The sequence below is a fragment of the Gadus macrocephalus genome, chromosome 8 (genome assembly GCF_031168955.1).
Source record: "Gadus macrocephalus chromosome 8, ASM3116895v1".
In the NCBI taxonomy this organism is placed as follows: Eukaryota; Metazoa; Chordata; class Actinopteri; order Gadiformes; family Gadidae; genus Gadus; species Gadus macrocephalus.
Window position 1 is genome coordinate 9294139 of NC_082389.1, and position 12894 is coordinate 9307032.

General features: G+C 49.0%; 1 protein-coding gene across 3 annotated transcripts in view; it reads right to left on the reverse strand.

Moving 5' to 3' along the window:
* Positions 1-12894, reverse strand: part of LOC132462885 (piezo-type mechanosensitive ion channel component 2) — an 85086-nt gene that overhangs the window by 39652 nt on the left and 32540 nt on the right. For all 3 annotated transcript variants that reach the window (XM_060058664.1, XM_060058665.1, XM_060058666.1), the window contains 7 exons: positions 10174-10348; positions 7041-7160; positions 4855-4969; positions 4384-4565; positions 3604-3834; positions 2048-2168; positions 416-639 (listed from right to left, as the gene is read on the reverse strand). In XM_060058664.1, coding sequence (XP_059914647.1) covers positions 416-639; positions 2048-2168; positions 3604-3834; positions 4384-4565; positions 4855-4969; positions 7041-7160; positions 10174-10348 — 1168 coding nt within the window. The remainder of the gene's footprint in view (positions 1-415; positions 640-2047; positions 2169-3603; positions 3835-4383; positions 4566-4854; positions 4970-7040; positions 7161-10173; positions 10349-12894) is intronic.

The following is a 12894-nucleotide window of genomic DNA, read 5'->3' on the forward strand; positions in this document are numbered from 1 at the left end:
ATGCGTGTGTTTATGTGTGTGTATGTGTGTGTGTATGCGTGTATTTATGTGTGTGTGTGTGTGTGTGTGTGTGTGTGTGTGTGTGTGTGTGTGTGTGTGTGTGTGTGTGTGTGTGTGTGTGTGTGTGTGCATATGCGCACGTGTGTGTGTGTGTCTGCCTGTCGAGGGTGCGGGTGTGTGTATGTGTGTGTGTGTGTATGCGTGTGTGTGTGTGTGTGTGTGTGCGTGTGTGCATATGCGCGTGTCTGCTTGCCGAGGGTGCGTGTGTGCACGCGGGGAGGTGCACAAACCCCACAGAACAGCACACCACCGTGAGCTCGTAACCTGTGTTTGTGCACGTGTGTGAATCTGCTTCATCCTCGCGCATAAACCGACGCTGCGGGGGCGTGCTGCGCGGCGTGCGCCCTGCTCCTACCTGGTAGAGGGCCACGCAGGACAGGAACATCATCATGTAGATGATCTTGTACATGACGATGCGGCCCTCGAAGCTGACGAAGAAGAACATGCCGCTGCAGATGTAGAGCCAGTACTTGACCAGCAGGGCCATGATCAGGCTGCCCAGCACCTGCACCACGTCCGGCTCCCCTCCTTCCCCCTCCTCCTCCTCCTCCTTCTCCGACGACCTCCTCTCCTCCTCCTCTGCTCCGAAAAACAGCAAGGCCAGCAGCAGCAGCATCTCGGTTACCACAGTCGACCACACCACTGCACTGCACTGCACTGCACTGCACTGCACTGCACTGCACTGCACTGCACTGCACTGCCCTGCACTGCACTGCACTGCACTGCCCTGCCCTGCACTGCCCTGCACTGCACTGCCCTGCACTGCACTGCACTGCCCTGCACTGCACTGCACTGCCCTGCACTGCCCTGCCCTGCCCTGCCCTGCCCTGCCCTGCACTGCACTGCCCTGCACTGCCCTGCACTGCCCTGCACTGCACTGCCCTGCCCTGCCCTGCCCTGCACTGCCCTGCACTGCACTGCCCTGCACTGCCCTGCACTGCCCTGCACTGCACTGCACTGCACTGCACTGCCCTGCCCTGCACTGCCCTGCACTGCACTGCCCTGCACTGCACTGCACTGCCCTGCACTGCCCTGCCCTGCACTGCCCTGCCCTGCGATGTCCGTACGGCTGTCTAGCCGTGCACTTGTCCGACTTAAACCCGAGTTACCCTGAGCGTATCTTAATGCTGTTCATACCAGGTCGTTGCCCTCCCTAGCCCGGAAAGGGACAGTCCTGTTTCATTTCCTCCCTCTGTTGCCACTTGCTCTCAGCTGTAGCTCCACATGGCTGACTGATTACAAACAACAGAGGACTTTAACTTTGTAAATAAGTCAATAATAGTTTGAATAATCGAGATCTCAATATTGACCAAAAATAATCGTGATTAGGATTTTTTCCATAATCGAGCAGCTCTACTCTGAGTGTGACCCAGCCGAACCGTGGTAGTGGTAGCGGTAGTGGTAGTGGTAGTGATTGTGGTAGTGGTTGTGGTAGAGGTTGTGGTAGAGGTTGTGGTAGAGGTTGTGGTAGCGGTAGTGGTAGCGGTAGTGGTAGCGGTAGCGGTAGTGGTTGTGGTTGTGGTTGTGGTAGTGGTAGCGGTAGGGGTAGGGGTTGCGGTAGCAGTTGTGGTTGCGGTAGCGGTAGCGGTTGTGGTTGTGGTAGTGGTAGAGGTTGTGGTAGAGGTAGCGGTAGCGGTTGTGGTTGTGGTAGTGGTAGTGGTAGAGGTTGTAGTAGCGGTAACGTAGTGGTAGCGGTAACGGTTGCGGTTGCGGTAGCGGTAGCGGTAGCGGTAGAGGTAGAGGTTGTGGTTGTGGGTGTGGTAGCGGTAGCGGTAGTGGTAGCGGTAGTGGTAGTGGTAGCGGTAGCGGTAGCGGTTGCGGTTGCGGTAGCGGTAGCGGTAGCGGTAGAGGTAGAGGTTGTGGTTGTGGGTGTGGTAGCGGTAGTGGTAGCGGTAGTGGTAGCGGTAGCGGTAGCGGTAGCGGTAGCGGTTGCGGTAGCGGTTGCGGTAGCGGTTGCGGTAGCGGTAGCGGTAGGGGTGCTGCTCACCTTTGGCCTTGTCCTGGTCCACCACCACGTCGGACAGAGCCGCCTCCGTGTGGCTCAGCTTCTCCTCCCGCTCCATCAGAGTCTGCCTCAGCAGCAGCCAGAAGCTCAGCAGACACAGCATCTGGGTCAGGGGTAGGGGTAGGGCCGTTAGAGCATCTGGGTCAGGGGTAGGGGTAGGGCCGTTAGAGCATCTGGGTCAGGGGTAGGGGTAGGGCCGTTAGAGCATCTGGGTCAGGGGTAGGGGTAGGGCCGTTAGAGCATCTGGGTCAGGGGTAGGGGTAGGGCCTTTAGAGCATCTGGGTCAGGGGTAGGGGTAGGGGTAGGGTTAGGGGTAGGGGTAGGGGTAGGGGTAGGGTTAGGGGCGTTAGAGCATCTGGGTTAAGGGTAGGGGTAGGGGTAGGGTTAGGGGTAGGGGTAGGGGTAGGGGTAGGGTTAGGGGTAGGGGTAGGGTTAGGGGTAGGGGTAGGGGTAGGGGTAGGGGTAGGGGTAGGGTTAGGGGTAGGGGTAGGGGTAGGGGTAGGGGCGTTAGAGCATCTGGGGAGGCACATGACGGCGGCGAAGTGTGCGTGTGTTTATAGCAAATACAGCTACACACACACACACACACACAGAAGCACGCATACACACAAGTGATCGACTGATATATCGGCCGGCCGATACATATATCATTTTTTTTTAAATATCTTTTCCCGCCATGATTTACAGACGGTTCAATAAATGTTCCTTTATAAATTGAGACTTGTAACATTTGTTATCATCATTGTGTAATTTTTATGATGTAAATTGAGGGAGCAAAAACAGGTTCGGCTCCAAATATCGGCTCAAGAAAATCAGTATCGGCGTATCGGCCATCGGCTAAGGCTCCCGATCCCGTCACGACACACACACACACACACACACACACACATACACCCAGACACATCCCACCGACACAAATACAGACCTACACCCATCCAACCAGACCCACCTAACCAGGTCCACCCACACCCATTCACACACACACACACACACACACACACACACACACACACACACACACACACACACACACACACACACACACACACACACACACACACACACACACACACACACACACACACACACACACACACACACGCTCAATGGAAATACGACAGATTGTGTGGCGACAGCGACACTAAACAAACCCTGATGTCACCTCTGTCCTGCTCTAACTGCAAGACAGGAAGTGACATCAGACATCAGGGATTAGGGTTCACTTGGACAGGGTCCAGGTGAGACAGCAGACTCCGCCATCGCACGACAACAGCGATAAATACAGCCAGACTTGTCGGCCAGTGCACTGTACAGTAAAGCGACAGAAAAAAAAACGCTTGTGCATGCATTGGAAAGAAGATCCTCGTTTGCTTCGAGGGACCACAGTCTGTTGCAGCCGATTGACATTTAAAGGCTCCGCTCCACCAAAGAGGATGACCTCTGTGTATTGATCGGTTGGTTAAGCTGGTGGTGGTGCTGGTATTGGAGGAGGGTGGGGGTCTGTGTATTGTTTGGTTGACTGAGTCGGCGGTCCATACCTTGGTCCACAGCTCGCTGAAGGGCACGTTCCCTTTGAGGAAGAAGCCCGACACCTTGGTCAGGACCTCGAAGCTCCAGATGTACTGCAGCACCAGCAGCAGGTTGCCGTACATCACCATGAAGGGCGAGGTGATCATGGCGTAGCGCCGACGGTCGCGCACCATCCACAGGATGCACGACCACAGCAGGAAGACGAAGGTCAGCCAGCTGACGTAGGTGATGCTCCAGGCCTGGAGGTGGTGGAGAGCACAGTGCGACACGGCGCGTTTATACCGCCGGAGGAAACGGGCTGCCGTCGGGACACTTGAGAAGCGCCTGGGACTCATGGGGCCTGTTACCCTGACGTTACAAGAGAGCCTGGCTATGATCTGGGCTGTTTCCTACCGTTCATCATTTGGGTCATTTGGGTCATTTGGGTCCTTAATGTCCTTATAAGTCAAAGACAGGGGGGAAGGATTTTCCCCTCAATATTATCGAGAGAGTGGAGTGCTATGATCTTCTCTATACTCAAAATCTAAACGCTTCAGTAAAACTCCCATGTTTGAGGAAAGAAGAGACACAAATATTAAAAGATGAATAAAGACTATGGACTTGAGTTACCAAACAGCGAGAATTGCACATGCCAGCTTTACATTTCACAAATATAAAGCTTGTCCATATACAGGTCGTGATAAGACCATTCGTTGTATTCATTCCCAGGATCCAAATCATGTTTCTCCCTTCAAAGCCTCCCTCTTTCCCCATCCCTCCCCTTCATCTCCCACCCGACTCTGGCTCACCATCATGGCGATGAGAGCGCAGATGTAGCTCTGCTTCATGATGAAGCGGAAGACGGTGACCACAGCACTGGCCTTCTCCCGGTCCTCGCCCTCCGTCTCCGTCTCCTCCCCATCCTTCTTCCCCCCCTCCATACCCATTTCGGAGGGCAGCCTCACTTCGTACACACATTCGTGCTTAATCTCTGAAATCACAGGAACACATGACGGCACGAGGCTTTGGGGTTTGTGTGCTTGTGTGTGTGCGTGTGTGTGCGACGACTTTTTGTATATCGCATTGTTTTCATAAATAATATAAAGAGTGCCAAAGAAGAATACACAAATTGCATTATTTGGCGACATGGCATGGGAACAACAATACAATCTGATCAAATACATTCCAAACATTAGTATTCCCAAAGAAAATTTGTATTTGTATTGGTCCAGCATACCCCCTAGGAAGCTGATGGAACAACCTATGCTCTATGGTCTCACCTGGGTCTGGATTGAAGGTGGACTGGTCCATTTTGTAGTGCGGGGTTGAATAGAGATCCACACTGACCGGTCCATTGTCAGTTGTGGTGAATTCGAAAGAGTTCTCGTTGGGACCCTGCAGCGCACCAAGCAGACATTTAGAACTGGACGCAGTACGAGGCCTGAACCGTCTTCACATGCACATCATAATGCGTTTACATCCATGATATCAGCATGCTGGCATTTGTCTGACACTTTAAAGCGGCTATTAGCAATGTTGGCCTCGCCGCACTTTGTTTGGATTCATTTGTGTTTTGATTGAGTCTCATGGTTCTCATGTCAAACCAGCACATGAAAAACATGACTCGATCAGAACACATTTTCGTCAAAAGTGGGGCGAAGCAAAAGTTGCTGATTCCAGTTTAAGTTGCAAAGATGGGAAGGACCAGATTCAGAAAGTCAAATAATATACTAATTTGGATGAAATGGTCGATTGGCTGCCCACAATCAAATACCAATGACTGAACTCCACATACATCTGGAGAACATCTATCTGACTATCAGAACCTGGACGCTCCACCTCTGCAGAGGGAGGACATCCCACTAGTTTGAGGGACTTATTTTTCTTTAGCGCAGGGCTAAAGTGTTCTTTACAAAACGCATAAGGGCATGCACCCTGATGGTAAAGACGGAGACCATAGACGTCTCAAGCACTTCAGCCCTGGACTAAATGTGACGGTGCAGGGGAGAATCCAGCTAGCCACAGGCAGACTGTTCACCTCAGGGTTTAAGAGGACAGAGAACGTGAGAAGGAGATAGAGGGGGATGAGTAGAGTCTCAATTTTATTATTCTATCTAAGGATGCAGGGTGGGTTTGGTGGGTTTTGTTTTAGTTACAGTGGCTCCCACCTCAGATATGCTGTAGTCCTGTGTGGGCAGCAGCTTGTGTGGGGGGGAGGGGGGGGGGGGGGGGGGGGGGGGTGAGAGCAGATGGGGCGTGGTGTGTGTGTTATTGATGAGTTGCTGCTGTACTCAAACACACATAGAGAGAGAGTGAGAGAGCAGGAGACACAGAGAGATGGACAGAGACATAAAGAGAGAGAGCTAGAGAGGGTAAGGGATACAGAGATAGAGAAAGAGACAGGGAGACAGAGAAAGAGACAGAGAGACAAGAGATAGAGAGACAGAGCGAGAGAGGGACAGTTAGAGGGACAGAGAGACATAAACACAGACATAGAGATAGACAGAGAGAGATACAGAGAGACAGAGACAAAGACCGATGCAGAGAGCACTTCAGTGACAGCAAGACAGAGACAGAGAGACAGTGAGACAGAGACAGAGGCAGCGAGACAGCGAAACAGAGAGACCTCTGTCTGTTCTTTATAGGCTCTGACAAGCAGCAAGAAAGCCTAAACTGCACTGTTGTGCAAAAACCATGCCCATAATTCATCAGTGTCTGGCCACCTTAAAAGAAAAGATGCTTTGAAAACCACATAGGGGGGGCTGGCACAGACAGGGATATACGGACATAGTTATGGGAATAATGCAGCTGTGTTTGTGTGCGTGTGTGTGTGTGTGTGTGTGTGTGTGTGTGTGTGTGTGTGTGTGTGTGTGTGTGTGCATGTGTGTGCGTATGTGTATGCATGTATATGTGTGTGTTTGTGTGCGTGCATGTGTATGCATGTTAGTGTGTGTGTGCATGCGTTTGTGTGTGTGTGTGTGTGTATGCGTGTGTGTGCGTGTTTGCATGTATATGTGCGTGTGTTTGTGTGCGTGCGTGTGTGTGTGTGCGTGTGTGTGTGTGCGTGTGTGTGTGTGTATGCGTGTGTGCATGTATATGTGCTAGGTTTCTGTGCGTGCAGTCATCGCAGCTGAAACCTATCCAATAAGGCAGCACAGTTGTCTCTATCATGGGGCTGAGACCTGAGGCACAAGCGGCAAAAACAATCGCCAGGCAAAAGCTATGAAAATGTGATTCATCCACTGCAATAAAACCTATCAAGCAGTTCATTGTCATTAATTTTTTTTAATGCTTCCAGGACTTTTTCCTAGGACCGTTTGGCCGGTACAGCTCATCGCCATCACAATAAAGCTGCCACTATAGAACACTGTGCTGGACTCGCTAGCGGAGCGGCTGCAGGTCAGGCTGCGGGTTGGTTGGGGGGGGGGGGGGGGGTGGGGGGGGTCTTCCACCCCGGTCGCCCTACCTCCCTCTCATCCGTGGCGCGGCTGGTGAGCCGCCAGATGTGCCTCCTCCTGTCGGCCGAGCTGCTGGTCCCGTTGCCCATCAGCCCCTCCTTCTCCTCTCCCTCCGCCTCCTCCTTGTCCTATGGAGACAGAGATGGCCGCCGCGGGATTACGCAGCCGAATCTCCTCCTTTGAACGTGGGTTAGGGGACGTGGGGGGGGTTTGTGTACCGCATGCAATTGCAACTTGACCGGCGCAACAGGATGAATAATTTTTTCACGAGCAACAAATCGGGTCTCAATAAAACGCTCAAAGATTGGGCAGTTTCCTGTTGTGGTGAACATGAAATATCAAACGGAGGCAGTACCAGCGGCCTTCAGCTACACATGCAGGCAGACGTCCCAATAGCCCTGGTAGGTTCTGGTCCACCTCTGACCCAGTCAGACCAAATCGGTCGTCCTCGCAAAAAGTACATTGCAATCACAACTGAATCTGTGTTGTAGTGTAAGGTAAGCAAAAAAATAACAATAAAAACACCCTCACACACATTGGTGGAGGGGGTATGTGTGTGAGTGTGTTGGGTTGGGGGGGAGGCGGTCGATAATGCATACAGGTCCTTAATGGTTGACAAGGGTATATTGACCCATCTATAAAAACCCTCTAATCTATAACTCCATTATGTTTGGTCTTAGCCTCGGGTCTGATAAAGCCTGCCACCCAGTAGGGCTCTTCATGGTCACGATCGTGGACTCTATGGGGGTCTCTGGGGACGAAGACCTTATCAAGCTTCTCATTCAACATCTCTCTGTCATAGTCTATGAGTCTGACTTGCCGACATTCTTGTACTGTTACGGTTGCGCTTGTACTCATTGTGTTTTCCTGCTCCTCTTGGGTTTAGCCGGCTGCCAGAGCTGTGCTATGTCTGCTGGTCTGTCTGTTTTGTCCGGGAGATTCCTGCGGTAGATATTCTTAATCCCAGGGAGGCTTTTTCCAGTGCTATTCTTTGGTTAAATAAACAAAAATTGAACAGACCTGTATTTTCAATCTTGGCAAAATATTGCAACATATTGTTTTAATGATATTTTCTTTAACCTTAGTTTCCCTGTTTACAGTTCATCTTACCGTTAACAATAATATTTTCAAATGTTGAGGAGAGAACAATGAATTCGCCGCCAGCAATTTCCTAAAGACTCGCCATACACCACCACCGCCATGTCCAAGATGACACCGTTTCCTAAAGACTCGCCATACACCACCACCGCCATGTCCAAGATGACACAGTTTTACGTTAGTGCTGGACAGACACGATAAGTGTGTCTCATCCTTCCCAATTCACTTCTTGCCGGCTCAGCTAACGTGATAAGACATTTAATTGTGATGACGTGGTGGCTTGTAATATTAAGAACTCACGGATCCACAGACCCGGCAGATGTCTTCTCGGATGTGCGTGTCTGGGAGGGGGTAGATGGAGGACAGGTCGGACTTCCTTGCTCGACAGAGGGTCATCGGTCACCGTTGCGGCTGGGTGTTTAATTACCGGTTGTTCGCTGTGATTGGTATCTCCACTCATTGTCTTGGAGATCTAGGTGATTTAGTCGTGCGGGTGTGGGGGCGCGGTGGGGCCTGTTCAGCTCCGAATGATGTAGAGGGACGGCCGCTTTGTTTCCACACAACTAATCGAAACTGGTTCAGCCGCAGAAGGAACAGCGAGCCCAGGTCTTGATTACAGAGTCTGACTGCAGTAGGGGGTGAGCGGTACGTCGAACTCTCCGTGACAACCATACAGCCGAGAGTCTTCTAGAATACAAGTTCATCTCGTTGATACACGCCGACATAAATAACTTCTAGTTTACCTCAGCAATCGATCCTTCCTGGAAAGGGAATGATATTCAATGCCACATAAACTTCTGTACTCACCTGTACAAACAGTAAATCAATATCGGTTTAGATCTGCACACTAATCTGAGTGAAGCTTAATTGGAATGTGTACAGTTGGGACGCATACAATATTCCCGTTAAAGATGCTGTAGGTATGATTTCACTGCAATTATTGGAGCATTTTGTTAGAAGTGGAATTGTCAGCTGAATTGCTATTAATGAGTGACATGTGGTGAGATTAACAGTTTCGAGTTGAACGCACCTGCCTCTATAGGACACAATATCGATTTAACAACGCTCCCAGTTTATGTCTGACCAATCAGATTTGGGAATCCTTCTCGGTGGTCAATCACAGTGGAGACTAGGGCTGCTCGATTATGGGAAAAATCATGATCATGATTATTTTGGTCATATTGAAATCACGATTATTCAAACGATTATTTTTGAATTTGAAAACATGATGTATTTATTCAGCATGTCTCTCCCAAAAAACACCTTGTAACTGAGAACTTTGAAATTTAGCCTTTAAGAAATACTCAAAATGGTCAAATAGAATGTGTTCGAAGCTAAAGTAATGTACAGATATATATACATGTATATGTGTAAAATAAAAAAAAGAATAATAAAAAGAAAAATCTAAATCTCGATTATTTTTGTTTTGTGATCGTTTGACGCTAAAATCGAAATCGCGCTCAAAATACGCTTAATCGCCCAGCCCTAGTGGAGACGTAGAGATAGAGAGAGCAGAGAGGCAGGGGAGCTATTTTGTTTGGGTTATTTTTCTTCAAAATCTCTTTACAACTCTCGAATCGTAACCTACAGCAGCTTAACCTCTCAACTAAAGGAACCATTGTGCAGTAGGGCTGGGCAATTAATCAAAAAAAATTAACGCGATTTCGGTTTTAGCTTCAAACGATCACAAATATAGCCAAGTTTTCTATTTTTTTATTATTATTATTATTATTATTATTATTATTATTAATATATATATATTATTAGAACAGCTGGATACACATCTGTACATTAATTTAGATTTGAACATTTTCTATTTGACCATTCTGAGTATTTTTTTAAGGCTAAATTTCAAAGTTATCAGTTACAAGGTGTTTTTAGGGAGAGACATGCTGAATAAATACATCATGTTTTAAAACTAAAAAATAACCGTTTGAATCATCGTGATTTCAACATTGACCAAAATAATGGTGACTATGATTCTTTCCCCAATCGAGCGGCCCTATTGTGCGGCTGCACGGCCAAAGAGACGGACGGGCCCACCTCCATCTGCCCGGTGGGCTCCTGCAGCCAGAGGCGGATGAGCGTGGCCAGGGTGTAGTACAGCAGCAGCAGCATCCCCGGGTTGACAAAGTGGTGCCAGTAGAGCTCCGGGTTCTTGTTGAGCTTCCACGTGCGCGTGCAGTCGACTCGGATGAGGGGGGAGATGCCAAACAATCTGCAGGGAGAGGGCGGAGGGGAGGGGAGACGGAGAGACGAAGAGGAAAAGTGTGGGATATCATACCAGGTGTGGAGCCTGGCTCACAGAGGACGCCGTGGAACGCGCCAATGCGTGCCAGTTTGCCATCAAAGGGGAATGCGACTAAATCATTGGTAGTGTATGCAATGCGGCGGGAGTGCAGTCAGTGTGCGCTAGTGCAATCCACTGTTGACTGTACGTTTTTAATAGCAGCATCAGGGTGGCATAGGATGCCCACGGGTTACCTTCGCTTCTCCTGGTTCAGGGAGCAGATTTCACTCTTAAGGCCGGCAGGCATTATTCGTTGCTTTTACTGACGGTTTCTCAGCCTTCAGTGTTGGTCATCATTACACATTTTACCGCCTGGCACTTAAGGAAGATCTGCTTTACTGCTGAACTTAAAACTAGAACAAAAGGCCTTCGAAGAGGTGATGGCTTTTCACGTTAAATCAAATTGTTTTTAAAATACGGCACTTTGCGGGTTCACTAAGTTGAACAACAACTACAACAAAAACTTAAACCGCACTGATTTTTTATTTATATAGGTTTTTTAAAATCCCTCCCTTGTTTTTAAAGCCATGCCCCCAATTTAAAGCCATCCTTCTGAGCATGAGGCCATTTCTTTTATTGAGAGAAGTGCACAGCGTTATTTAGTGTTGGGTTCTTCATTTTGAAAAGGGATTATCGATTGGGTAAACCAAGCTGAGAGGATGGATGAGGAGGAGATGGAAGCGTTTCAAAAGTGATGAGGAAACGCAGCGTTTGTTGAATTTAAGCATTATCAAAGTTGCTGATCTGGCCAGGGTGAACGACCCATAGCAGACGTAGGCGTTCCTACATCAAGGGAGTTTATGTGCAGTTATCGCCGGTGGTCACAGATAACTTAACCGCATGGACGCTGTTCTCAAAACCCTACTGTCTGCTCAGGTGGAGAGGAAATCCGGGGAGTGACATGAAAGCTAGAATGGTGGTTAATGGTCAACAATGGCCCACTAACTCAAAACACTCGCAAGGCTGATATTCCCAGAGGATTTACAGTGTATTCAAGGTTGCCATGACCCATTTTTTCCCCCAATAATAAAAAAAAAAAAGTTCCCCAATAAGAACCACTTCCTTTGCAGGAACTGTACAGGGCATACATCACAGAGGAGCCTTCCTCGGGCTTCCTGGCCCCTAGATAATCCTGGACCTTTCTGTTCCAAGTGGGGCAGTCCGTAGAGTCGACCTCTTGGAAACACAGCATCCTGAAAAGTCCCTGCCTGCAGCTGCATAGGGGGGGGGAGTCACATGACTCATGACTGCTGGGGATTTCTATTGTGCAGGCGGGGAGAGACGGGAAGTGAGGTGGAAGCCAGTCCTCTCAGCGGTGTCAGTCAACGCGCCAACAAGGCCAAGTCCACTGTCAACATGGATACTATTGCGACCGCCGCTGTGCCGGTCTATTGTCCATAACATGAGTATATTTATGGAGCACGGGGGGGGGGGGGTGTTTTGCTTGTGTCCGACACAGGGCTGGGCACTGCGAGTTTCTCCTAAACACGCAGACGGGGGATGCCTGCGTGTGGTACGTTGGAATCAACAACGTTTTTTTTTTGTTTAGTTTTTTTTTTTACACGTCAGCAAACACTAATGCAAGGGTGACTTGGAAAGTCAACAACAACGCACGCGCAGGAAAAGGGTTGACATAGGTGAAATAGGGAGTCTGTTCGGCTCAACGAGACGTCAAGACTTCCAGAATTAGCTCTGCATACACTGTAAATGTATAAAAAGACTGGTCAATATCCTGTTTCTACTAATGCCATCTATTAGGGAGGCCATTTCAAACCATTTGCTCCCTGATTTACTGAAGCTACTTAACGCAGAGTGAGAATAAAGAGAGATTAGAATTTTATATTTTGACGTATCCATCATCGAAAAAAATATGTACAAAAGTGAATCCCAAAAATATATTGTGTGTATTAAGTATATAACGTGTGGCATGCAGATTTTAAGCCACAGTACGCAGTAACACAAACAAGCCCCAGCACGTGAGCATCTCCTCACTGAAGCCGCTACCTTGACTATGATCACCCGTCACCCATACAAGCAGACTCCAAATCGTGGCAGTTGCATCACCACCTGGAGGGTTAGGGTTAGGTCAATACACTTGCACCCCCCATGGCATGTACTGTATGTGTCAAGTAAAGTAGGAGGGTGCACTATGCATAAATCCAGTTTTATTTAAAATAATAAATAAAACTGGATTTATGCATCATGCGGCTTCCCTCCTACTTTACTTGATCAGACTATTCAGGCCAGCACTCTAGTAGTCTGGAAAATACACATTTAGTGACGCCTGCTCCTATCCTAACTTACAGGGCCTCTATGTATAGAGCACAAGAATTGTTTTATTTTAAAAGGTGATAGAAGGCAGGGAAGGAGTTTGATCGCCAAAGAGCCCCTTGTCAATACGCCATCATAACCAAAGCCTCTTCTGCCTGCCCTTGGCTCGGCGGTGATGGAGGCCCGAGTCCTCCACGTCAGGT